Here is a 27,474-nt window from a genome sequence, read left to right on the forward strand (position 1 = left end):
CAGCTCATCTGAGCAGCTTAACCTGCAAGTACATTACTCTGAACTCATTAATGGACAAATCTCCATCTCTCTTGTCCTTAAAGTGGTTTTGCAGGCAAAACTGGATGACCTTGATCTTCTACTGTGTCAGGATTGCCAGCTTTGTCAGCAGTACATCTGCTAGTTATGCCAGAATCATTAATAAATTATACACTGCATAGCGCTAGCTCCATGACTTGATCCCTGAGATTACCCTGCCAGTAACCTTTTCCCAACCTCTTAACATACCTGTTGTCATTTTCCCTTTAGGCAATTTCTTCACCCTGCTGCAGTTGACTTGTAAACTTCTACAAGTACACACCAGGGATGCTTTTTGGTATTTTGGTATTGTCATTTGAGAAGTAGTCAGTAGAGAGCCTTTAAGGACTCTTTGCCATCTCTACTTCTTACTTAAGAGACAAGTCCAATTATTTTTTTTTACTTTCATGTAAAACTGAGTCCAACTGATTTTTAGTAATTCCCCTCTTTTATTTGCCAGACTCTGCCCTTTGAAATTGTAGCTTGGTTAGGGGGAAATAGATATTTGTAGAAAAAGCAGGGCCTTTCTTTTAACATAGTGTGGCAGTGTGATTGTGCAAGATGTAGGGTTCACCCCCCCTTGCCCCAGTGATCTGCTGTTGAAATTTTTACTACTTTTCCTTGAGAAATAACTTGTAGACTAAGTGGATAAATCTCATGAAATCTCATGTCTAGGTAGGTTTATCCTACAACAGCTCTAAACTTCTGTTAACATCGGTTATCCAACCTTGACACTAATGATAGTCGTGCCATTATGAAGACAGTATCACTTAACCTTCAGTCATATCTAGTCCTCCTATATGGGAGTTTTCATACTTAGCTTTTGCATCATGGTAGCAATCTTCCTGTTCCTGTCCTCTGAAATGATATCTTTCAGGGTTTAAAAAAAAAAGTCTATCACAAATACAGGGCTAACTAGCTTTGTAGTTATTACAGTAAGAGGCTTTGCCTCGTTCAGCCCTTATGCCAGTTGTGTTGCTTGTTTTTGTGCGTGTATGAAAGCTGAACTGTGTACTTTCTCCCTGTCTTTGTGTTATCTTGGAGGGAGGTGTACTTACACTGCAGAAGTACTAAAGATATATGTGTGAAAGGATTTCAATCTAAGTGTCAGGCTTGTTTACATGGGATTTGTTTATTTTTTTTTTTAAATCAAACTCAGTCATGTAAAACAGAGCAAAACCTTCAGTTACGGTGCATTTTCTTAATGGTTTTGCTTGCCAGAAACAGGTGGTTGTCTCTCTAGTTTGACTTCTCCTTTGCTCTCTTCTCCTTTAAACCAGTTAATAGTGAAACCAATCAATGTGTGTTTAAAAGAAGCAAGTTAAACCTGCTGTCTGGAGCGTGTTTTGAGGGAGTAGCTATAGACCCTGGAGAGTGCTTTACTGGCTCTTGATGTCTTTTTGGTTACTGATTAGCAACTACCTTGGACTGAGCAAATGGTAAATCGCAAATGTAGTTCTGTTGGCTGAAGGTTTTGGTTTGATAGTATTAGATCAATCTGATAAAACGTCCAGTAAGCTGGCTTTTGGAAATTAAAATTTCTGCCCCAGCTTTTAATGGAACATGTCTCCTTTCAGCATTGAGACATGCTCAGAACAAAAAGATAAGTCTGTTGCAATTGTTTCTTTAATCAGTTACAGTTGGAAGAAACTAGAAAAAATACTTTATGAAACTAACTGTATAAAGTTTTTAACAGTATTATGTTACAAAGCTTAGCTCTTTGAATTAACTGTAGGTAAATATCAAACTTTTTAAGACTGTCTCAATGAAATGATGCTTTCTTAAGTGTTACTGGCTTTCTTACTTGAGTGTTACCGGTTATGACTTCTGGAAACTGTTTATGACTCTCATAATTAATGGATATTCTTCCCCATACTAAGTGGCCTTGAGGTGTAGGTGTAGTACTTTCCTCAAAGCTCCATGGAACAGCTCATTCTATATTTTCATACCTACTGCTGGTCTTTCAGTAGTCCACTGCTAGATACAAATGGCTGCATAATACTTCGTATGTTGTCTCGGTAATATTGCTTGAAGGATTATAGTTCACGAAGATCAGAATCCTTCTCTCTTTTAAGCCTGGAGAGAAGTTTTGAGCGCTAGGGTGAAATGCAAGTTCTTCGACCATGCTCTTCATTGCTACTACTCTTTTTTTACACTTTTATTACACTACTCTCTTGGTCTAACAAACTAAAGCAGTGGAACATCAGACAAATGCAGATGCAGCTGAGGCACTCGAGTGATGGAAAGAAGCTATGAAAGAGGGCACTCTAACTTACTTTAGCTGGTTCCTAGTAGCTTAAAATGCAAAGCAAACACAAAGTTTGTTGTTTACTTAACTATTCTGTTTGCATGCTCTTGATGTAGGACAATGTTGCAAGCAATTACAAACTAATTAGAGCATAATCTCAGTACTGCTGAAGAGTGAACACACATTTCAAACAACTTCTCTTTGCAAGAAAAAAACATTTTAAAAACATAACCTGAGCCCTCTGGAAACTTGCCTCCTTCTCACCCTTGCAAATTTGGAACAGTAAGGTAGGGGTAGGAGGAAATGGGAATAAGCCGTCTTCATGCCATTAATCATAAAGCAGGTCTTTAAAAGGGATTATACAGAGATACTGACATGATGCCAGTGACAACACCTGACTAGGATAGCAGGGATGTTAGGTTTTGGTAGCTGCCCGGACGTGATCCTGGGCAACCTGCTCTGGGTGTCCCTGCTTTAGCAGGGGTTGGGCTGAATGGACCCAGAGGTTCCTGCCAACCTCAGATCTTCTTGGATTCTGTGATTTGTGTCTTTAGGCTGAACCTAATTTTGTGAGTAACTGCTTTACTGGGGTGATTGGAACTAACAACTTTGAAAGAGTAAATCTGTAAAATAAATAAATAATCAATTTTTCCCTTAAATCTTAAAATCTAAAGTCTTGAATCTTTTTGTTAGCGTGTGTGTAGGGCAAAATCATTCCTTGTTCCATCACACTCTTATAGAATAAGTGGTGTTGGAAATGCATCATGGCCTCATGCTGACAAGCAGCACCTTCCCTCATGGCTGCACACTACTTCTGTCTCCTCCCTTGCCCAAGGTAGCTAAATACTAACCTACAGCTGATGTACAGACATGCTGTTGTAACACCACCATGGAGGAAGGCAGAAGCGAGAGCTGGGCTGTGATGTCTTCCAAATCCCTGCTATCTATCCTTACTATTAGGATCAACGAACAGTAGTGTTTTCTTTTTTCCCCCGGTAGAAAGGCTGTTCTTGCACCGTACTGCACAGCCCAGCTCCCAGGGCAGTGTGCTGGCTGGTGTCTGAATGGCTCAGTGTTTTGGAGAGGCTCTGGCTTGGCTCTCAGCCCGTCCTGCTGCCCCTTCTCTGCTCCGTTGGTGTGCCTGGATGGCTTCCACCGCCAGATCAGTTGTAGTCCTGCTGGCATGGATCTGGAAATAACTCCTCTTCACAATGACAGGGTTTCTTCTCCTCCCTGGAAGTGGCAGGAAGCTTTGATTTGTATAACTGCAGCAGTACAGAACACGTTTGATTCTGTGTGATGGGCCCTACAACAAGCCCTGAACAGCTCAGCTGTGTCCCAGCACTGCGTCACACTCAGATTGCCTCAAGGAAGTTTTCACCTTATGAGTCATTGGTTTGTCATTCATTCTTCCTTGTCAGTTTTGAAACTGAAGCGTTTGTTTAAAAGTCACTTCTGTGTGATGTAAACAGCAAAAACTGTAGCGAATCATTGGTGTAACCACTGTGTTCCTCATCTGTGTCTGGACCATGAGTTGGACTTCATTTGGAGGGCTTCCTGAGTGGAGATTAAAGGGGGAAGGAGTTTGAGAACTATCCAGTGTGTTCTCTTTTATTTTTGTAAAGCCTGACTATAACTCTGAGCTCCACTCCCTCCCTGCTCCCTAATTTTTTGCGCTATTTGATTGATATTTTTTCTTTTTCTCCCCTATATCAGTGTCGTCATCTCTGTTCTTTCTATATTATTTTTGTTTGTAGACACTTACCTGGGGGTAGCTGGTATGTATGTGGGAAGCAATAGTTGGGCTGTGCCCTGACACAGAGGTTCTGAGGAGAGAAGCGTGATCACAGTGGCATCTCTCTGGCAGGCAGGAAGGAGCCTGTCTTTCATCCTTGTGATCCCTTACTGGTAGATAAGGAGGGTCTTCCCCCAAAATTACTTGTTTTGTCCATCTCCAGACTGGTATGCGTTTTGTATGTGACGAATTGCGAGCACAAAATCAAGCTCTCTTCAGCACTTGTAAATCCCTAAGTTGAAGAAGACTTACTGAAGGTTCTTGGTAGTCTCCCATATCTCTTCTTCTATACAGTAGCCACCTTCTGAGGTTATTCATCCCTGTAGGAGCAGTGCCTGCATCTGTTTGTGTGCCTCAGAGGATGAGGGTTTAAAAATCTTTGTTTATATCCTCTTTCGATCTTCTCTTAAACTCTGCCATTCAAATGCCTAGCTTCAATTAGTGTTGAAGGTCTCTTGGTACACAGTCCATGGTGCGCCTTCATCTTGTGCTTAAGATGACAAACTTCTTTTAATGGAAAATGGGAATAAAACCTCCAAGCCCCGAGGCGGCTGGGTGTGTGCAGTGACCACGTTGTTCCTGGGACCTAACCAGTGTGCCTGGAGTGAGGAGACTGCATGCACACATTGTCATCCTTCCCCTGCTCCTTCCTAAAAACTCCCTCTGCACTTGCACTCCCTGAGGAGCAACCCTTTTCTGCTTTCATCAAATGCAGTTCTGCTCTCCTGCTTTCTGAAGCTGGCCGGAGAAGGTATAAGGGGACAGCTGCTGCTCACAGCAATGTAAAGGAATAGTGGGTGATTGTGGCAGTGGCAGCAAATTGAGCAACTCGGTGGCTGTCGCTAAACTGTTTACTCAGTCATGGTTTCGGAGTGCTTTCATGCTTCACGTGCCACAAACGTGAAGGTGAAAGAAATCCTGTCCTCTCTCTCCTTCCTCAAACTTGTGCATGTGGCTCAGCAGTCTTTCCCGGGAGCTGCAAAGACGAGGAGGCAGTCCTTGGACAAAGCGCATAACCTTCTGACTTGCTGCATGTCCCTTCCTCTTTATGCACTGCTCCTTGGAAATGTGGGGGTGTAATAATCACTAGAGTTTAAATGTTGCTTTTGTAATGTATTTTTTATTCCTTTTTGCTAGCTGGCTTGCCTTTTGCAATTCTCAATTCAAGACGTATCCCCTTCCAGAGAGGATTTTTCTGTAGTGACGAATCCATCCGGTATCCATACAAAGAGGACACCATTTCTTATAAGTTGTTAGCAGGAATAATTGTTCCTTTCAGTATAATTGTTGTAAGTTAAACTTTTTTTTTCATTGCATTTGATTCCAATGGGGGTGGGAAGGAGGGACAGTCTGTTAATACAGATCTCTAAAACATAAAACATTTTCTGTAGGATTTCTCGAACTTATAATGCCTTTAGCTTTGCTGCTAAAGCAGGAGAAATGGTGTTCTGGTAAGGATAACTAAAAAGTTTTCATTTGAAGCCAAACAAATATAAGTGAAGAACAGAAAAAGAACACCACAGAACTATAGTGGCATATTTTGGTTTTTAGGTGACTTAATTGTACAGTTTGTAAGGTATGGAAATGAAGAAAGTTTTTATTGGTTAAGAATAAGACTCGTGTGTTAAATGTCTGTCTAAAGCCTTCCTCTTTTGGGAGCTACTACTCAGAAGGCAAGTTATCATAACCTATTAAGTCAATATTTCTATCTGCCACAGAGCCATTGGAAATACATTGGAGGTAAAAAGGTCTGGAATAAGACAAAACAAAATATTATGACTTCAAACCAGAACGTAGCACAACCATAGCTTTAGAATACAAAGAATAAGTAGCTAGGGAGTCTTTTCCTGAACTTACTCTGAAGGTGAGGATAAAACAGAGTCCAGTTGTGTGAGTTAATGCTAGGTTTCACTTTGCTGCTGCACCTAATGTGGTTCAGCTGTGTTCTGTGGGGAAGGGGACTGTCGCCCCCCTTCCCCTCTCCTCACATCTGGTCAGAGGGCTGGAGAGATCCCTCTGCAACTGCCAGCGGTGTTCATTGCCTGGAGTGAGACAGTTTGGGATCTCCCTCTGACCCCAGCCCCTAGCTTAGTCAAATTGGTTCAAGCATTTTGTGCCTCTGTATCCTTGAGACTTAATTGCACCCTGTCAGCTGAGCCAACCTGATAGCTCCTTATTGACAGAAGAGAAGGTTCCACTCTTGCTTTGTCTTCTGCCACCTGCAGTGGCTTGTCTGAACCAGGATAAGCTACTGGAATTCTTTAACTTGGTTGAAAATAGCTTTCTTCTTTGTGCTAGTTTGGGTGAAAAGGCTTCTGGAAGAGTATGCAAGAAGTATCAGTGTTGATGCAAGAAGTGGCAGGAGCGTGCCATTGGGCATGGGTGGAGTGGAAAGCTGGATCTCAGCAGTTACTGCTGCTTGTTTTATATCTTGTGGGACTGTACTTAAATTCCCACAATGGCCCTTCAACGGGCTTCATCTCTGAAGTTTTTGGTAGATCTGGACAGATTCCACTCATGTCGTTGTGCTGGGTGACATCAAATTTGATTGCAGCTACAACTTTAGCAGTGTTGAAACTTATGCCAAACAAGATTTTTAGATGTTTAAATACTTATCCAAGAATATGTCAGAAATTAAAGCAGGAAAATGAGCAGCTAAAGCAGAATGTCAGCTGGCTGTTTTTCTGGGCTAATGGATTAAAATCAGGGAATATCATAGCAGTCTGAGTCTCTTGTATACATATCGTAGGTATGGGTTTTTGTCTAGGTTCCAATATATAGGTCAACCTGTAGCTTGTGTGCTCCTGAAGTGAATTTTTATCCTTATCTGTAGAAACGTGGGGCTGGGAACCAGAACTGACTTACCGTGTTTTCCTTTTCTTGGAAAAACTGTGCTTCAGAACATAAATGCAGCAGGTTTTTTTTAAATCCCCCCCTTTAGTTTACATGTTTATGCTCAAACCAGGTAGTCAGTATTACCAAGGAGCAGCCATACTGGGTAACAGCTGAGGTCCATCTCGCTTATTTCATTCTATCAGTGGTTAAAACAGAAAAGCAAGGAAGAACAGAGCAAAGTACTTTCCTACCAGACACTTGCAGCTCGGTGGCTTTGAGTCGGAAAAGGCTTCAGTGAGCACAGAACTTCTTAATGAATTTACTTCCTTGATTTTTATCTAGTCTCCATATGAGCCTGTATACACATTCAGCTAGTGAAGTTACCTTTATGACATCTGGGACCACCCTTTAGTGGTGTAATCAGGCTTTTCCGGCAAGATGGCTTTCAATTCAGATGTTAGAAGCAAATGTTGGTGTCTTACTCTTAATGCATATACGGATCACTGAAGATGGATACTCTGAGTCCAGATACCACTGACATAACTTTTTTTTTTTAATCACCTCAACTGAGAAAGCCTTCCAGCTTTTTTAGCAATGTTCTTTAAAGGGAATTCATTCTTTAGTAGTCAATATATTGTCATGGCTGTGACACTTCGTTTCAGCTATCTTTGCCAAGAGGACATTATGTGGGACGGGTAGATTCTAAGAGCTTTCTGATTTCTGCTGTGCTTGAAATATAGCTTTTTCAGCTTTAGTCCATGTTTCATTATTTCTCTGTTTCAGTCCATGTTTTTGTAGGCTGCAGAATCCAAAAACTATCAGTGTCATACCCTCATTGGCTTGTCTGCCTGCCTTAAGTGTGCAAAGCTACTAACAGCTACCTTGTTTGCCCAGGTGCCAATGTCTAATGACAGCCTTATTTGCTCAAGCTCTGCCTTTCTGGGATCGTGGACATGTCACTCTTTCAAGTGACAGATGGAGCCATCATTTAATCCTTATAGGATTTTTAATAACTACCTAACTGTATGCAACCCTGCTTCCATTTTATCACCTGTACGAGGAGAGCCCTTCTGTATCAAATGGGACTGGCTGGCTCATGCCCAGCCTCTCTGGTGTGAAGCATTAACTATATCAAGTGAGGCTGAAGTTTTGTACACTTAGTTTAAGAAAAATATGCTTTCTGCAAAAGACAGAAGTTATAGGAAAATGAAGTTATGTCTGTTTTCTTATCAACACTTAATATATTTGTGATGCATATACCTCGAACACAAAAAATACTTTGAAAGCCCTCGGTAATATTTGTCATTAGCTTTTTTCTCCCCTAAAGATAACTTTTTCTTGAGACATGGAGGTTTCTTTGCTTAAATAACTGGCCTTTCACATCTAGAAATCAAATTTTGATCCTTCAGAATAGTTTCTGGCTTCACCAAAAAAAAACACCACCAAACTTTCTGACAAAATAGAACAAAATTTGCCTAGCGGAAACTTAGCTAAAGAAGACTCAGCGTAGGATAAAACCTAGAACTAGAGGAAATGCTTCTGTTCAGAGCCACGTTAAATAGTATGGTTGAATCTTTCTCTGAGAAGGCTTTGTTTTAGTAAATATTCTGACAATCAGTATACTTGTATAAAGCTCAGCATAAAGCAGGGTAAGGCAAAATGTTTTTTTTACTTTTATATAAAAAATGTTTTTTAAAGCTTTAGGAATGGTTACTACCAATTCCTGGGAAAATTGATTCTGGAGCCTAATTACATTTTTTTTGGAACTACATACTTAAGAGAAAAATTACTCTTGTTACTACTTAAGTCATTGTCTTCCTTTAACTGTTGTCCTTCTTTTTCTTTCAGATAATCCTAGGAGAGACTCTCTCTGTCTTTTATAACAATTTGCACTCAAATTCATTTGTCAGAAATAACTACATAGCCACTATTTACAAAGCCATTGGGACCTTCATTTTTGGAGCAGCTGCTAGCCAGTCGTTGACGGACATTGCCAAGTACGCCATAGGCAGACTGCGCCCTCACTTCCTTGCTGTGTGCCAGCCTGACTGGACGCAGATCAACTGCAGTCTGGGTTACATTGAGAACTTCCCTTGCCAAGGAGACAAAGCAAAAATCAATGAGGGAAGGTGAGTGACTAACAACCTTGTAGACCTGGTTGTGAGACATGTTGCTTAGCCTGGAAAGCCTTGGGGTGATGGGTTTGGTGTCTACTGCATGCGTTGTGCTTCTGCTAGAGTAAACTTGAGATGAATTCAGAACTCTGTCTATATGGGTTTGACTCCAGAATTTTTTTCTACTTTGTGAAAGTCAGTTTTATTGATATACAGAAGAATGTGTAAATTACTATGTACTCAGTTCTGCTTTTCAACAAAAATGGGTGATGCACACAACTTTGTCTGGCTTCTGTTTCTAAAATGTCTGCATAACCTAGTGAGGAGAAGAATTTGAAGTCTCCTTCAAAAAAGTGTGGAATAACAAGAAAAAATAGTTCAGGCTTAGAATGGAAGCTAATAAAAAATGAATTATATCCACTTAGAAAATATGGAGGACTGTTAAGGGAATAGATCAATTCAGTTTTATCATTGTTAGTCATTTCAATCACTTTAATATTTAAGTGACTTTTCTTTGTTACTTTGCTGAAATTGAACTGAAAAGGGGGAAGCATCTGACACACCTGAATTTTATGACTATAAACAATGATGTTTGAATACTGTTGGAAATGCTAAAGCAGGTTCAGAATAATTTCTGTAGCATGTCCCCTCTACAGATCTTCCAGTACCATATGTGATATTCTTAAGCAGCCATCGGAACAGGCTGTGTGTTGATTTAGTCTGAGGACCAGGTGTAGTTCCAAGTCATGCACAACAGGTGCTTAAAGGTTCCAGGAGCAGTTTGTTTCGAAGAGCTATTGGTAATACAGGAGAAAGTGCACCAGAATAAGTAGTGAGGCAGAATAGTAAGTAATCTTAAAAATGAGCAGAACTTCATTCAGTAGAAGAGTATGCTTCATGCACAGCTTTTTTTATTATTATTGCCTTGTTTGTGCTCAGAAGACTTAATTTATTTACTCTGAACTACGCTAGACACTGGTCATTGGATGAACTTTCCTTGCCTGTGAGTAGCCCCGCAGAGTTAGAATATCCACTAATAAGGTATATTTTCCTGAATTTCAGTTCCAGGAAATAAAACTTGTAGTGGTCACTTCCTGTGTGACTGTCAGCCTCAACTTGGAAAACGTCAGAGTAAAAAGCAGAATTTTCGTTACGTATATCAAACAAAGAATTTCTAAATAGCGTGTTTCTCCAACTCCTTGCCCCACCTCTCTGAAATAATAACCCTAAAAAAAACCCCCACAAACCAACAAACAAGCCTGCAACAAACTTTAGTCCTTTGTTAGCACTTAATTTACTAGCAAAGTCAAGCCTGATTAGAAATGAAGCAAGATCTTGGCAGGATGTGTGGTTTGGTATTTCTGTCTTGATATTTTGTCAGCTTTGCAAATTCTATGTGGTAAGTTAGTAGAATTAATTGCCAGAAATGAATTCTTCTGAGATTAAAAGAAGATACAGATCTATTTACCCTTTCATGCGTTTATAAATTACTTTTATGTTGCATATAATATTGTGGCAAGGAGGGGAAGTCTTTGTCTGAGTGTTACAAGGCTGTTCTTCTGATTCTCTCAATCTGAGCTGGTTTTGTAGGTGTAAAATGTTTCTACTTTTTCACTTCAACTCACTAAATGTGATATTTCTTTTTATTCTTCTACTATGCAAAAAGCAAGAAGGTACTTGTCTAAGTTTCACACAAAAAGGATCTCTTAAGCTGTACTTTCTCAGGTGTTTGTGGAACTGAATGGCATTGATGAATCAGTGGGGTCAAAAATCAACTTTACTGTAGCTATGAGTCTTCAGTATAATTTCTGCATGAGTCTAAAAGGACTCTCAAATGTAAAGCATAAAAGGAGACAACATTAATTGATTGTAATGCCTGAAATGATGCTGAAATATTTTTTCATGATTTAGGGGGAGGATTGTCCACTGTTTTAGGACCACCTTCTCTTCTTAGAGAAGACTAAGGTCTTGTGTAATGTGATCCTAGATGAGGTGCTGTCCTGATTTTGTCTGGGATGGAGTTAATTTTCTTCCTAGTCGTTGGTATGGTGCAGCATTTTGGATTTAGGATGAGAACAATGCTAATAACACACCAGTGTTTTAGCTGTTGCAGAGCAGTGCTTACAGAGCCCAGGACGTTTCAGCTCCTCGTGCTGCCCTGCCAGCGAGGAGGCTGGGGGTGCCCCAGGAGCTGGGAGGGGACACAGCCAGGACAGCTGGCCCAGGCCAAAGGGGTGTCCCATTCCTTATTGCTAAGCATGATGCCATCTAAGCTGGGGGGTTGCTGCCCTGGGGAGTTGCTGCTGCTCAGGGATGGGCTGGGCATTGGTTGGCCAGTGGTGAGCAATTGCATTGTGCATCACTTGCTTTGTGTACTCTATTATTGTTGTTGTTATTAGTAGGTAGTATTTATTGTATTTGTTTCCCTTCATTTTCTGGCTTATTACACTGTCTTTATCTCAACCTATGAGTTTTTGTCCTTTTTTCAGTTCTGTTCCCTATCCCACTGTTGGGTGGGGGGAATGAGCAAATGGCTGCGTGGTGCTGAGCTGCCTCAGAGCAGCAGTTCTTTTGGTGTCCAACATGAGGCTCAGCAGGCTGAGATAACGACAGGTCTGACCAGAGCATTTTAGAGAAAATTTGGTGTGTTATATTAGTTTAATAATTGCTGGTCACGGTGTTGATGTACTTGTCCTTGCAACTGTGCTTGTTGTCAGAATTCTTGGGTAACACCTTACCTGCTGTCTAAGCTCCCCGTCATGCTGTTCATCACTTCTGGGATCTGCTTTAAGGTTACCATTTTGCTGTTCTGTGTAACGCTGGCTTATGATATGGTAGGATTACTGGCTGTGAGACTAATCTGGTATCCGTGCTCAGGAGCACCGGCAGTGTCCAGAAGGATGCAGCGACAGAATAGTTCACTTGCAGTTTCTCATGGAAATGGGCCTGACCTCCAAGAGGGTGGTTTGTGTTCTGCAGGCAGGTTCCAACATACCTGAGAGTTGATAAGCCACTAAAAGGAAAGGGAGCCTGGCAATGAGTTTTCCAAAAAGTTGGACGACATTGATAAGCTATTGAGCTGTAACTGAAAGGTAAATTTCTGTATCAATTAGATATTATTAGAGGCAGAATTAACTACCGTTTACCTTGTCATTTGCATAAAATAAACATGCAGTTAGAAGTACACAGAGTGAAGACAAGGCAATCATAATGTCACATACAAAACCATAGGTTCTGAACTGAGCACACCATTCCCGGGTTGTGGTAGAACTTGAGGTAATTCTTCATGCTCAGTTATTCAGTCAAAGACACATCTAATCTATTTACTGTTTCTTAAATGATAACAGGAAAACCATTTCCAGGGTGAAAAATCCATGGTGTGCTTAAACTATGCATCTTGGGCTGTTCTGTTCTGTCCTCTTTTGATCCCCAGAACTCCAACTATAAAATATTTCTTGTGTGTGTATATGTGTGTGTGTGTTTTAGTGTGAAAGTAAAGCCATGGAATTTTGCTTGGTTGTTTACATTACTAAAGTGGCAGTGGATTTTGGTTAGTTTCAGTAAGGTTTTCCTCTCTAACCTGAACCCAGTAAGTTAATTCTTGTTGATTTCAGTATCTTGCTTGCTCTGAAAAGAGTCCTCTTCAGCTTTAGATAGCTTTAGCTTCTCCTTGAGAACTTTTGTAGTATATTTGCACTTCCAGTACTACTGGCGGTTAAACTAAGCTGAGGATCACAATAACAGTTGTATGCTTAGTAAATCGCATTCATATTTGTCGAAAGCTGCACATAAGAGTTGAGATATATTACTTGAAAGTATATAGTAGTTCCAGATCTCTAAAATACATAGGGGAATAGCTACTTTAAAATTTCTAGTTAAATTAAAAACTATTAGCATTAGAAGTTAGTGTTCTTTCCTACCTGTTTTTAGGAGAACCCTTTCTTCAGGCATTCTCTGGCATTTAATTTAAGCTAGATAAGGAAGCTGATATGAGCTAATTCACAGCAGTTTTCTGAGTGAATGATTCATACAGAGCTATATTCTGAAGCTTTTTAAAATGTATTGCTGTGTTTAATTCCAAGTAGTCACATGCAGAGCTTTTAATATTTATTCAAATAGAAGGTTACAAAGAATAACTAAGTAGGGTACTTGGCCTGTGAAGGGGATTTTTTTTTTCCCTTTGGTATCACAAATAGTAAACTTTTCTTTAGTCAACGACATACATAACATGGATGAGTAAGGTTTATGTATTTTTAAATGTAATTGCACTGTGGAGAAGGGTACCACATGTTGGTTCTTTATTGGGAGGCACTGCTTGTTTTAATCTTTTAGAAAAGCAAAAGTCTCAAAGAAAAAAGCCAAGTTTTTCTCCTGTCACTGGAGCTAATAATTAACATATTACTTCTTATATGTCTGTATATACTTTAATGCTGCTGAATTGCCTTTCAGGTACTGTCTTTAGTATATGTAAAGGCAGTGACGTGCCTAATGGCCATCTTATCTTTCAACTCTGGCAAAATAGGGTCCAGTAGGATGGAGTAGGCATGCTGGGCTACACACATGATAGAGGGGGGAAATGAGTGAGCAGTCTGTGCTGTTCTCAGATCTCTCGATTCTTTTGCAGCTTCCCTTGTTCGATTCTTCCTTCTCTTCTGGCTTACTACAACTTACTTTTACCTGGCTTTGAGCTGGTTTCCAAGATACCTGAATTCCTCAGAGGAGTACGCATCGAGGACTCAAAGGATAGATCATGACTTCTCCATTCCTTGCTGGTTGCAAGGCATAATTCTCAAACCAGTCTGCTCTAACCTGTCTGTGGCAGGCTGTTCGTGCATCCTGCTGGTTAGCTTCCGTCTATTGGAAGGAGTTAATAGAAACCACAGACGTTCACCAGCAGGAGAGATGGATGAGTATTTTACTGTCCTCTCAAGCATATTGTATTTGCTGGTTTAGCCTGTCTGAAATGAGTTTGTAAGCTTGAATGTCTAGTGTAGTAATGAGCATAAGGTGCTTGTTTTCTTCTAGTACATGTCTAACTAGTCTTCAACACCCTCAAAAAAAAAAAAACTTTATTATTAGTGTATTTAACACTTGGTGGCTCTTGCAAAAATTTTGGGGCTTCTGCTAGGGGTAAAAGGGAAATTTCAAAAGTTATTGTGCTTAGATGTATTGTGCTTCATGGCTTCAAGGTGGTGGCCTTCTAACTGTATTATCAGATTGTAGTGACACCTTGAGTGAAGATGTTAACTGGTTGTTTCTGTCGCCTTTTGGCAGTTAGGAGTTGGTAATTCCATTTTGATTGCCTTTGTGCAGAAGGGCACTGGTAACCCCTAGGTAACAGGATCTGGAATCCAGCAGACAAGTTTGATCAGGACAGCCTGAACATGGAAAAGGTTGGTCTTTTAACTGAGTATCACTTTAGGCTAAGAATGGGTATTGTTTCTTGCATGTAGTGTCCGATCACAAAGACAGAATGCATACCTTACACAAAGCTTCTTGCAATACTCTTTGGAAAGTGGGAACTTAGTACGGCTATAGGCTTTTCTTTCAAATTTTTATCCATTCTTTCTCTAAGCCAGTAAAAACTCCAAATAAATTTAGAAACAAAGCACACACAAATAAAACTTACAACTTTTCAATACCATGTGTAATCTAAAGAACACTAAATTCTTGAACAATGTAGCAGGTGCTATATACAGTTTACAGTATTTTTAGATTTTAATTGAGGATTATGCTGTCACTCCCGTGTATCATGTTAAACTTGGCAGCACAAACAGCACATTTAAGCCTTGTGGAAAAGCCTTGTGGAAAGGTCAGGTGTATTGAATCTGATGCTATTTAGGCTTACATGTTATCCACAAAGCGTTAAGAATAAACGGTGTAGTACAAAATATGTAGTACTACTACTCTGTCTTCTGAATTGAATCACAGGGAAAATGATATGCTATGGAAGAAAGAAATGAAAGTTCTAGTTACAGCTGGTGTAAATGATGCCTCCCTAGAACTTTAAATTTAAATTGTACTTATTTCCCTTAAATTTACTGCTTTTTAAAAATCACTTCCTGCAAAAATGTAGAAGGAAAAGTCAGTTTGTAACACCAAAACGCAATAAGGAGTGTGAAACACCGATGTTGCTAATGTTACTATGAACTTATAACCTCTGAAAGTAAAGAGCTTCTAATTGGCATGTTTTTTCTAACTTTATCAGTTTTCTCACATGTTCAGTGTACCTGATTTGCTTGTTTTGCCAGACTGGTCACAAAAGTCTCTGAAATCTATATGGGACTAATCAATTTAGTGGATAGAAGCTTAAGAGATAATCCCAAACTATGAAGAATACTTGGCAACTGGTTTACGAAGTTAATGCAATTCTGTATTTTTGATACAGAAAATTATTTTATGTATTTTAGTATGATTGTTTTTGTGACTGACAGTGAAAATTAATTTTTTGGGGTAAAATCTCACCTAAAGTATTGTGTCACTTCAGAAAATGAACATGCTGGCGTCTTTTAAAAGCTGACAATCTCCATCATTTAGATTACACATTAGAGATCTGTCTTCATATAGTAGAATGAATCCTTGTCTTCTGAAGCTTTCATTGAGTTCTTTTTTTAATAAACTATTGAATTCAGCACTTCAGCTCCATTCTTGGCTTTCCAAATTCCTTTGCAGCATGCTTGGCTGATGCATCAACACTTGTCCTGGGTAGGCAGTCCATTTCTATCTCATGCTTTTTTTTTTCTGTCTGAACTTAAATGGTGCTCACTGAATCAAGATGGCCTTTTGCTATTCCTACTTGTGTCCTTGCACAAGGGCGTGGAATGTTCTTGTGCTGTGAGGTTGTCTCTGAATTCCTAATATCTCCTGGCTGCTGCATGCAGTGATGCTGATGTGTCCAACTAGTTCAGCCTTGCTGCTGAGTAATAGATTCAGCAAAGCACCTTTCTTGTTTGGCGTGTCCAGCAGCAGTGTCAAAAAAAAGAAAGCTGTTGAATTGCTTGTACCCTGCCACGTTGCCATTCCTGCAGATTTTGAGGCTGCTGAAGTTCCCTGAGCGAAGCCCTTCTGGATATGATGCATCTGGTTTCGTATGCCTCTGGTCCTTACAGAACTTTGAAAATGTTTGCTAGTTGCCTGGTCTGACTAGTGGGTTCTGAGACATCTTGGGCTTGATAGTTTGTATCTAATACTAAATTACTTATAAAGCCTGAAAAGAAGACTTCAGCAACTCTTCACTTTTCTTCAGCGGTAGGAAAGAGTTGATCACTGGCCTCTAAACACCTAGGCAAGCTTCCTCTTTGAGATGCTGTCATGACTTTGCTTTTCCTTTTGTGTGTCTCCAGCTATACCTTATGGTGAATTGTAAAAGGAGAAGGGCTAATGCATGGTGTGGTTTCCTGAGCCCTTCGATCCATTAGCTTTTACTTGTTTACTGAGCTCTTGGTTAAGGTGTAGATTTGGAGGTGTCCCATTCATGTCTCTTAAACCATCTGCATTTGAGATGGCTTGTTTCTGTTCTCTTAAAGAGACATAGAGTAAAAGGGGTTTTGTCTTGTTTGTGTATTAAATGTGTTTTGAACTGGATTTCATAATTGCCAGATGTGTCCCTTTGTGATGAAACTTTGTTGTCCTGGTGGATTGCATCTGAAAAATCTGGATTGAATTTCAAACCTAGTTAACTGCTGGGCATAGTTTTTTTTAAATTATATATATACCCATCTGCGTATATATACACATACTTAGTTTGCTTGCATGCAGTTCAAAATCTTTAAATTTTTGAAACTTATGAAATTAGCAACAATATTTCAAAGCAATTTGAGCGTTGCAGAGGGAGATGGTTCAGGTTTCTGAATGCTGAGAACGAAGGGATCAGTATTTGTTAAGAGCCAGAGATGCATACAGCAAGCAACTCGTTCTTCTTCGTAGTCTTAAAAATGGAGAAAGCGGAGGTATTGCACACGTGGCAGTGCATTGTAATCATCATATAAACCAAGCTGCTTTCTTTTATTCCAGGGTTGTAAACATTACCATGCTGTTGGTATGAGATATGGAACAGTTACTTCCCTTCTGCAGATGGGAAGGCATAAACAACCTGCTCTTCCTTGGTAAACACTGCAATGGTAGGAACAGAAAGTGGGCATTCAGCTCCTTTGCTGGAAAGTTGTGAGAATGTTATTGTAAACAGTCTTTTGACAGACTAGTCCTTCAAGCAAAAAATTTTTAGCTGTGATTGCAGGTTCCTAACTAACCAGTTAAGTGCATGTGTGTACTATGCACATGCATAAATAATGTCTTGCATAACCTCTGCTTCTGAGCAAACAGAAGGTAGTGCAGGTGATCCGTCAATGAGTAAGGACAGTGGTGAACTGATTCTGCACAGAATTGTTGCCATATTTCTATTGTGCGTATTAGAAAGGACTCTGTTAAGACTCTTGGTTTTTCTTGTAGTTGAATCTTACGTCATGTTGGAAATCAGTTCTGAGCACCTGTTAGTTTTTTCAGAGTTCTTTTTAGTTTTTAGGAAACTTCTTCAAACTAGAACAAAACATTTATTTTTAGTAATTGTTCCTGGAATCTGCGCTCTCCCTTGACAGGATGGTTAAATATAAAGGAGAGGGGGAAGGGAGCAGTGGTGTAGGTATTTAAAGGATAAACTGGACACCAGCATGCTTGTTTAGGCTGCTAATGCCCTAGCTCTTACAGCTGTGCTAAACTTGGTGGCAGTGTGCAGTGCAGTTTGTTGGCTTACTCTCTTGGTTTACCACTGGTTAAACTAGTTCCCATCAGCACACCTTCTACAGTGTGAAGTTCACCCCCACATGTAATTGTCCTGGGTGTGTGTTAAAGGGCTCTTAGCCTGCCTGCTCAGGCTTTCTGTGATTACTCCAAGTTTTTCTGGATGTGTTTTTTATTGCATTTTTAGATGAGCAGTTCAAGTTTCCCCCAATGTTGTAACTACTGACCTCTAAATATTTGTCAACTGAAAAAAAAAAAATTTAAAAAGTGGTGTCTGAGAATGGTGATGAGTTAGGATCTGTAAGGTCAGAGTCCTGGGTTGGGAGGAACAGGAAAACCTGATGACTATGCAGATCCAAGCAGCCGTCCTTGCTGGTTTATTCTTCAGCTTACTGAACGCACACACTCAACTAAAACCTTTGAACCTTAGGTGGTAAATATTAAGCCATGCTGCACTAATCAAGCTACTTGAAAGGCACTCCGTGCAATCTGAACTCTGTTAGACTCAAAAGAGGACTTGAGGCTAGCAAGGATGCCTGTGTGTGAGAAAAGCTTTCTCTAAAGTTCAGTTTACCATAAGATTGTTGAAGGTCTCTAATTTCAGTCTGTCACTCTGCTCCATTTGTGGTAACAGATAACACAGCTGTGAAGGTTCATAACTATAATTGTATTACTAATGTAGTGATTTATATCACAACTCAGATGTCTGTGGAAAAAAACAGTTCCCTACTTCAGTTGATATATTGCTGCCATGCTGCCTGCACTCAGAACAAGATGTGTAGTCTGCCATTGCAAACAAAATGTAATCTTCAAAGAAGTCTTTAGGAAATTAGAGCTGACTGTTTTGACCTCAATAATTTATTTCAGCACAATTGCCAAGGTGGTGCCCTTGACTAATCATTTGCCAGGAATTTTACTTTAGCTTTGTTTAGAGTTGTCTGTTTGAGCTCTTTCACAGGCAGTGCACATGCATGCCAGTGAGTGTGGTTAATTCCCTTAGAGCGGTTCCCAGGAGCTAAGTGCCCATGTCAGACAGCTGGCATGGGGCGAAGCCTGCGTGAAGGTTTGGTTGAACTTCAAAATAAAGGTGGAAACTCTTATGTTGTCCCTTCTACGCAGGCAAAACACCATTAAAACTGTGCTTAAAAAATAAAATAAAAATCAGACATTACTTGCTTGCATTTTAATGAGTATTGTGTTTTTCCTGTGTCATTAGATAGCCTTTGCAGTTGGTTTGCTTCGGATTTTGTTAAATGTAACCCAAAAGACTGGGCATGTGCTTCAGATTAACCTGTCTTTATTAAACAATTGTTCCTAGTTTTCCTAGTTCTCTCTTGGTACTGGTGATATTCCTAAGATGAAGCACTATTTTGTGCTAAAGTAATGTCATACTGGAATATTTCATAAAAGCTTTATTTTTGAAACTAAGCTTTGTGGAAAAACAAAATGCACTTACTCATTCAAACATAACTAAATAGTTTACTTATCTAATCTGGCAGTTTCCAATAACATCATGAATCAGAAATGTCTCTAAAGTTTATACAGCCTTGTTAACTACACGTTTGCTTGGGTACTACTGGTATGTTGTGTATAGCAATCTGATTATTTCCGTTACGGAGCTTTTAACCTATGAGCTGTTACACTGTCACTGTACGGAAGTTTAAATGTTCAGGAGTTTTCATCAGAACCTATTCACTGTTTTTCACTTCTGAAAAGATGCATGCCGAAAAGTTCTTAAGAAGTCTGGATACCAAAGCAGTTGAAAGGATGAATGGAATGAATGCCAGATACATTTTTGCTATTAATCACACAACGCAACTGTTCCCTTTAGCAGTACTTCTCACCCCTTTGTCATTACTGTTAGTCAAGATGCAGCATAGCTGATTTGTGAACACATCCAGTCCTATCCAAATAATCCACCACTCCTGAGAACTGGAGCCTGAATCAGGGTACCCACACTTAATGCTTGTGGGAAGGTTACATGGAAGGAAAAAGCTAAAATACGGTAGTCAATGAACTTCTTAAATAATTAAACTTTAGATGTTGCTGCTGGGCCATGGTGAATGATGAAAAGGAGCGGCTGTACTTGATCTAGAGAACACAAAAAGCTGCCTCTCCAATAGAAATTAACTGTCAGTAGGGAGACACAGATCTGAAAGATGAACTTGCTGTAAGCAACTGAGAAGCAATTCTGCAGTCCAGATCAGATTTCTGATCTTCCATCTCCTTTGTCCTAATGTGACTTGGCACTTCTGCATGGTGATGGATCACATTCATTTTTACAACTGAAAATATGGCTCCTCACTCTTTACAGTTTTCAGAAATAGCTGTCGCTGCTGGTTTTGGTGTTACAGTTTGAACTGGGCATACAGTGTTCCACTGAATTACTGTGTGGCAAAGAGACCATATTTTTTATTCAAAGGGCATTTCTTCCTATCTATTGATCAAGTCGTGTAATCTACAGTACTGCATCTCATGTGCACCTGAACTGGTTTATTAAATCTATTACTGAGCTTAAGAATACACAAATGTCAGCTTGAAAAAATATATTTATTTAAATTTTATCTGTTAGTTCAGTTACTTATCACCATGCAGTTCATTAGCAATCAAAGTGTGTAATTTATGATTTTGATTTTTTTTTGTAATTTAGCTATGGCTAATGGAGCAGGTAGATGCATCTTATCCTTTGGCAGAATTTCATTGACTTGCACAGCTTGTGTCCAAGTCAATAGAAAGGGAAAGACTTCCAAATTGACATGAGTGTATCTGTATATTGCTCAAAGCTCAAGCTGTACTGCAAGAAATCCACTTAGTGCTGACAGTTTTCTTGCCCCCTAATTGCTGAGGATTACAAACTTTGGGGTGGGGGGTGGACTGGAGATAAGGTTCTGCACACTTTCTAGGTGCTTTGTTTCCAAAGCAGTCTGTTAAAGAGGGATCATTAATCAAATCTGTGATTTAACAGAGATTACTTTTGTTCTTATTCCCTTTATGTAAAATGATGGTAACACTCCTGTGAGTCAGGAAAGTATGTGGATAACCTGTGCAGACATGGCTAATTGAACAGAGGCTTGTAATCTGATGCGTGTGAGAGCAAACCAGCCTTTAGAAATGCTGGTTTGAGTCCCACTCACTGTTTTCACTCTTACTTTTTCCTGAGAGAATTATTATGAAAGAAGTAAACAAGGTTGTGATTTTTTCTAATTGGAGGACGTGAACTAGAAATATAGGGGAAAATCAAATTTCCCTTTGGATGTTAAGTGAAACCGAGTGACAAAGTAAAACGCAACGCAAGAAAACTTTGGTTTTGCAATGTGAGCATGGAATGCCATTGCCACATGCCAGCACATTGGACTCGCTAATACTGAATTTAGAGCGTACGTGCTTGTGCATGGTGAGAATGTTGGGAGTTTGAGTAACTTCTTGCTCCCTGGATGAAATGTTGAAGAAAGAATATTAGTCAATTCACACAGGTGAGTTTTTGCTCATTTGAAAAGAAAAAAACAGCAGGCTAATGGAACTTCTTCACTACTGGTTATCTTTACTGTAAAGTTTATTCTTCTGGTAGCTGCCTGTACAATCCACAATGACTGATGCAGAACAGCTAGCTAACTAGAAATTGTCCAATTAGATTGTTCCACCAATATGTAATCTCTCTCTGTAAAAACAACAAAATCCATGCCTGCTTGCATGTGTTTGTGATGTATTTCTCCAGTTCCCAGGGTGGTGAGTTAGCAGAACCCAACAGGCTATGCCAGCAGAAGTTTGAGTCTAAAAGCCCGTTTGACCTTGGTGAAGACAAGCATTCTGGCACTCAGAGCTGAGTTAAACCACTTCATGTTGATCCTGACCTCAGGAAAAGGTTACTTTCCCCTGCTTCTTGCACTATCTGCAGGGCTTGTTGCAAAAGAATAATAGAGGTGGGGGAGAGAAGGGGATTGCAAATTAGAAAAAGACTGCCTGTTTCTTCCTAGAACCTGCTAGTTCTGTTTTTTGTCAGTAGGATAAGCAGGGAACTTTCATTTGTGTAAGATAAGAAAATGGTGAGATTGCTCTGCTTTTTGAAGACGGGTAATTACACATTTTTCCTTTTACAAACCTAGTCTTGGCATGTTTTGTGTCAGTGCTGGCAAAGTTTGCTTAGTATCTGCCACTACTTAAAGCAGAGCTGAGTGGCTCTGCTCTCCTGCCCCAAATATGATTAGGGAGTTGTATGAGACACTTAACAGAAGACACTTAACAGAAATTTCATGTAGAAACACCTTTGTCAGTAAAATTGGAAAGACTCTGGCAGCTCTTTCCTCTAAATGTAACGCTTTGTACTTCAGTGTGGAGTTAACTACTGGCAGGGAATGGAGAAGGTGGAGTAATTGTAAATAATACCGTGTTTTGAAAATGGATTTCTGACTCCTTAGTTGTGGATGTTGTTAAACATACATGATTTGCTTGTGCATTTAATTGACCATTTCTTTGCAGTGAAGCGCAAAGTACTCAGAACTTTCAGTCCTCACTGATATCCTTGGAACTTGTTCTAGTAGAAGTCTGACACCTTGAGAAGAGTGGGTTCTGTGAAAACATGTTGATTGCTGAATGCAGAGCTGGTTGTCTTTAAAGAAAGGACTATCACCTTATTAAACTAGGTCCTCAGTGTGTTAATTCTAGGAATATTTCCCTGCCAAGCGTGGAGAGCTGTCTGGCATACTTGAAATGAACGTGCTGGCCTGCAGTTCTGTTGGACATTTTATTCCCCACCAGATCAATGAAATCTGTAACGCAAGTGTCAAGGGAAGCTTTGAGTGAGATGTGAAGAATCTGAAGAACCTGAGGATAGAAGGGATTTGCAGGCTAATCCAGTGGGTGATTGTTTTTGTGTTGATGACATAGGAACAGACATAATGTTTTGTCGGATATCCTGTTTTCTGTTAAGGAATCATTCCATACATAATTCAACAATTAAGTTGAGATGATACCCATATCCAAGTCTCTATCATGTTTTTGTGGCACAAAATAGCCTTGTTTCTGAGCTATTCCATTTTACTGTCATTTCTAAATATTTCTAAAACTTTTTAACTTCTTGCTGTTTAATATTTCATTGTCCTGTACTTATTCAACCCTTTCCTGATCTCTTGCTTCACTAAGGCTATTCATTTCTCTATCAGACTGTTGCAGAGAAGTGCACTTTGCTTAATACTTCTACACATTCACTTGTTCTTACGAGCATATAAGAAATCACACTTTTAAGAGCAGTTTAAACAGACTGTTAAGCTGTTTAAATGAAAAAAAGTTAACAGTTTATTTTGTGTGCTGAAAGTAGGTAGTGACTCTGCTTGGGAGCAGTTAAAAATGCAATACAGCTTTCACAAATCAAAAATCAAAATCCAAACTGTAGTGTTTTGAGGGAGTTGGGGATTTGTGTTTGTCTCCCACCCCTGACTTGTTTCTGTCTCTTGGGAAGACTTGTTTACCTTTCTATGTTTCTATAAACAAAGTAAAGAGTTTAGCAAATTTGTGGACATGGCTCTGTGCAGCTCCTGTAGGTAATGCAGCTGGCTGGGATATTCCTACTGAGATAACTTGCCCCTTCCTTCATTAGCCAGAAGTAGGGCTTTTGAGCACAGTCTGTAGCACTTTATTTACAAATGTAATTTGATCTAATACTTCAGTGTTCTTGGAACTAGTAAATTCTGATTTTATTTTTAATTATTTAATTTTAAATGCTGGCTCATGGCAAGCACGCTGAGGAATAGTCAGGAAACTTTTGCATTGTTTCAGTTTAAAGATTTGAAATAATCTTAAGATATTCTTAATTAAAAAAAGTCTAGGGAAGTGTAGGGATGGCAGTATTACCAAAGAAATTTCACTAGGATTGCACAACGTACAAGTTGGATCAATATTTTGTCCCAGTTGTATTTCTGGCAATACTTCATGTGCTAAGCACAAAGTTTTCAGTCATGCACAGCATATTTATCTATTCCTGATGAAACTGTACTTAAATGTTGTAATCTTCAACTTGGAACAAGACATTCTAAATGTTACATTTAGCTGCTGGCATTCTTGGTTTTAGACATACCTAACAACACATTAAAAATGGTGTATGGATTACAAAATGAATGAAAATAACTGCATTTATTCCTTCTCTCATTCAATAACCTGAATTCCTTCAATTGGCAGTATGTTGCCCTAAGGAGGTGTAGGAAGTTTTGTCTTATGGACAACAGCAATAGCCATGAAGATAAAAATACTGGCATAGGTCTCAGGAATTCGTTATTGTGCGTCTTCTGTTTGAGTGCTGCTTTGTGTCTCAGACATGTGTCTCTGAAAGACAGAGCGCTTCCAAGTTCTTGTCATACTGGCTTTCATAGCAGACTTCCATCCAGAGATTAACTGCTGAGGGGTTAAGGAGTATTACGGTGGAGATGGTAAGATAGCAGTTTTGCTGCAGAACCTGGATTTGAATTTTAAACATCTGAAAACAATGCTGTCAGTACAGTTTTCCTGAATTGGAAATGTCTGTGATATCTCTATATATACAATGATCATCTTGCTCTTTTCAGAGAGCTTGTTTAGGGTCTCTGAAGATGAAAGCTATTGATAGTGTTTTAAACCAAGTGTAAACCAAGAATTCTTGAGACCTACACAGGACGCTTAGCATGCATTTTTCTTTCCACTGTCTGATGCAATTTCTTATTACTGTGCACGCAAATTGAGTTTCACTCGTGCATGAGATTGAAATACTCTTAAAGAAGGCAATCAAGCAGTGTTGAGTGTTGAACCCAATTATCCTACTGCGCATCATTACTCTTGGTGGGAAGAGCAGAGATGTTTCCCTTGAACAGGGATTTCCATTGATCCAGGCTCTCCTCCTGGCTCAGCCCCTGGAGTAGTGAGGTGGCAGAGGGCCACCAGGGGAGCTATGAAACTTTTAAAGTTGTCCTTGTTTGTGTATGTCAAATTTTAAGTGAGTTACGCAGCTAAATTACACAGATGCCTGTCAGAGGCCTGGTGGATAGCCTGTGAAATGGCTAAACAGTTGTAGGTGCTCCACATAAGGTAGGAAAAAATAGCTGAAGTATAATTTCATCTCTTGATTTAAGATTGAATCAGAAACCTCCTTCCATTTTACCAGCCTTTCTTGACAAAGAAGTGGCTGGGGTTTGTCCTGTGCACTGCTTGCCTCGGGTTTGGGAGCCCTGTCAGGCCTCTGCCATTACTCACGGCCTCTTAGCGGCCGCCCACGTCTGAGGGCCCTGTCAAGGCCCTCCTTGGTGGCCTGGGGCTGTCGCTGTTGTCTACCCACACCTCTCAGCCTAGAAGCCCTCTTTCAGAAGAAGTTGGAGGCAGTGTTGCTACTTCTTAAATGAAATAGCCAAGTGTAAAGCTGTTTCCACAAATGTAAGATGAGGTGTCACCTTTTGCACTTGGCTGGCGGATGAGCTGTCTTCCTGCCTCTTCCCCTGTCCCCTTCAGTGGGTCAATGATCAGCCTGTATGAAGTGGTATGTTTCACAAATATGTAGTACAAACATTTAAATATGAGTAGTCACTATCAGGCAATATTTAACTACTCAATTTTGGGTGAGTATGCCATTTATTTTCATAACCATACTGTGACTATCAGATGAGCACTTTTTAATTGATATTTACACTTTCAGTTTTGGTATTTATCAAGAACACCACACAAATATACTGCTTTAATATACACTTGTTTTCTAGTTTTGAGGATGTGCTCGCTTGCTGTTCAAACTTTAGTCAAAAGACAGGCAGTTACTACCACATGTTGAAATCAACTTAACATTGAAATACGATAGCTTCTCAATAGTGAAATCAGTCCTCTTTGTCAAAAACTGTCATCAGACATTAGGAATGGCTTTTGTGCACAGATAGCGTCCTGGAAGTAACAGCATGGGGATGTTTGCATTTTCCCTGTTCACTTGGGTAAGATAACTTAGTATCATTGTAGACTGTTGCAAATGGAAAAATAATGAAATGTCTGATCTCTTTTCTTCCAGACTATCGTTTTACTCTGGCCATTCATCATTCTCCATGTACTGCATGCTCTTCCTAGCAGTAAGTATACTCTTTCCATCTACATGGCAACAAAAAGTCTTATTTAGCACAAAGTAGAAATATTTGCTTGAGCTGTTTTGTGCAAGGGACACTAAAATAAGAAGTGTCTGACAATAAAACATGCAAAACCTACTTAAAGAAACAAACGCACACCTAGCCGTAAACTGTTAGCAAATTATTTTGAGTGTTGTATTGTTTGATATTGTTTATGTATGGTTATCCATTGCTTCTTCAATAAGTGCTGCTTTGAGTGCTAATCTTCAAAACGAGCCTTATATGTTTCAGGCCAAGTCAGCTAGGGTAACTCATTACTCTTAGAATAAATTTTGTAACACTGAAAAGTTTATGCATGTATACAAGATGGCACAGGATACTCATCTGTCAACTGTTTTAAAAAAAGCAAGTGTCTTTACTTGTTCATTGTCATTGGCATTCTCCAAAATTGTATAGGTCCACCTGTTAGGTGATTTCAAAAAAACAGGAAACAGATCAAAATCACTGTATCAATGATATGGTGAAGCAGCTATTGCTGTGTAGCAACCTAATACTGATTTCCTCCATTGTGTTTGTGTGTCTGATATAACTTCTTGCATGGTTTTTCTTGAGCAATGTGAAAATGTGGTATTACAAACTTGGAGACGAGAACTTAATAGTTGTATTATGAATATGGTTTATAATCTATACTAATTGGATTACAGTCATTGGTCGGGGATTTCAATCTGTCTGAACTTTTATCTCTGTCATGTGTATGAATAACGAGTCCTGCTTGCTGCAGCTTGTGGGAAAGGAGGTTGTGGTCAGGAGGACTTCTCAGCCAGTATAGACTGAGAAGAAAGGAAGTCGCTATTTTGAAACCTTGCATCTGGTAATGAGAACTCCCCCCCATGCCTCAATTGCATGCTGTAATACTGAGAGAACCTTTAGTTTTAAACAGTGTGAATACAATATAATGGTATTGGGGCTGGACAGCTTGGACTTCAGACCTTGTTCGTTTAACCTACTAGGATTTTTTTAAAAAAGCAGCCTTTGGCAAAAAGGATTTTTTATTACTTCTTTTGAAGATGCTAATTTCTCCATGTGGGTTGAATAATCTTTTCTACAGTTGCCTGTGGCATAAGACTTTTTGTTTCTGTTCTTTTAAATCCACGTAGGAAGCTTGTGTGGATCGTTGCTGAACTCCTGTGCTGAGTTACAGGCAACTATGGGGTTTGTGTGTCTATGCATCCTTCACTCTTCACAACCTTCTGTATGGGGAAAGAGGTGGGACATTAGGGGTCAAGTCCCTCCTCTGTATGCCACTTGGAAAGGCTGTAAATCCAGAGTTCGTGTCAGGACCCTTAACGAGTAAAGGTACAAATATCCTTAACTCTCTTAACATAGCATTTATTTAACAATGATTTATTGTAGATTAGTTTGTCACTCAGGTATGGCAGACAAATGTTCATAATAATGTTCAGAACAGAGTTCAAGACTTGAGAGAGTAGTTTTGAAATCACAAACACGAAAAGGAACCTAATTCCCAAGTGTGCTCCCCTTCAGAAGGCCTGGGTTGGACCTGTCTAGCCGTGCATTCATCCGCATGGTGGCTGATGCTGCAATACTGGGACATGGGAGATGGTGCAA

General features: G+C 39.6%; 1 protein-coding gene across 2 annotated transcripts in view; it reads left to right on the top strand.

Annotated features, from left to right (window-relative positions):
- PLPP1 (phospholipid phosphatase 1) overlaps nucleotides 1-27,474 on the top strand; it is a 61,159-nt gene that overhangs the window by 20,791 nt on the left and 12,894 nt on the right. The window contains exons 2-4 of one of the 2 annotated variants that reach the window (XM_083816991.1): nucleotides 5,238-5,389; nucleotides 8,784-9,064; nucleotides 25,794-25,851. In XM_083816991.1, coding sequence (XP_083673117.1) covers nucleotides 5,238-5,389; nucleotides 8,784-9,064; nucleotides 25,794-25,851 — 491 coding nt within the window. The remainder of the gene's footprint in view (nucleotides 1-5,237; nucleotides 5,390-8,783; nucleotides 9,065-25,793; nucleotides 25,852-27,474) is intronic. The other variant, XM_083816992.1, reaches the window with a different exon arrangement.

This window comes from Anser anser, assembly GCF_964211835.1.
Source record: "Anser anser genome assembly, chromosome: Z".
Lineage (NCBI taxonomy): Eukaryota > Metazoa > Chordata > Aves > Anseriformes > Anatidae > Anser > Anser anser.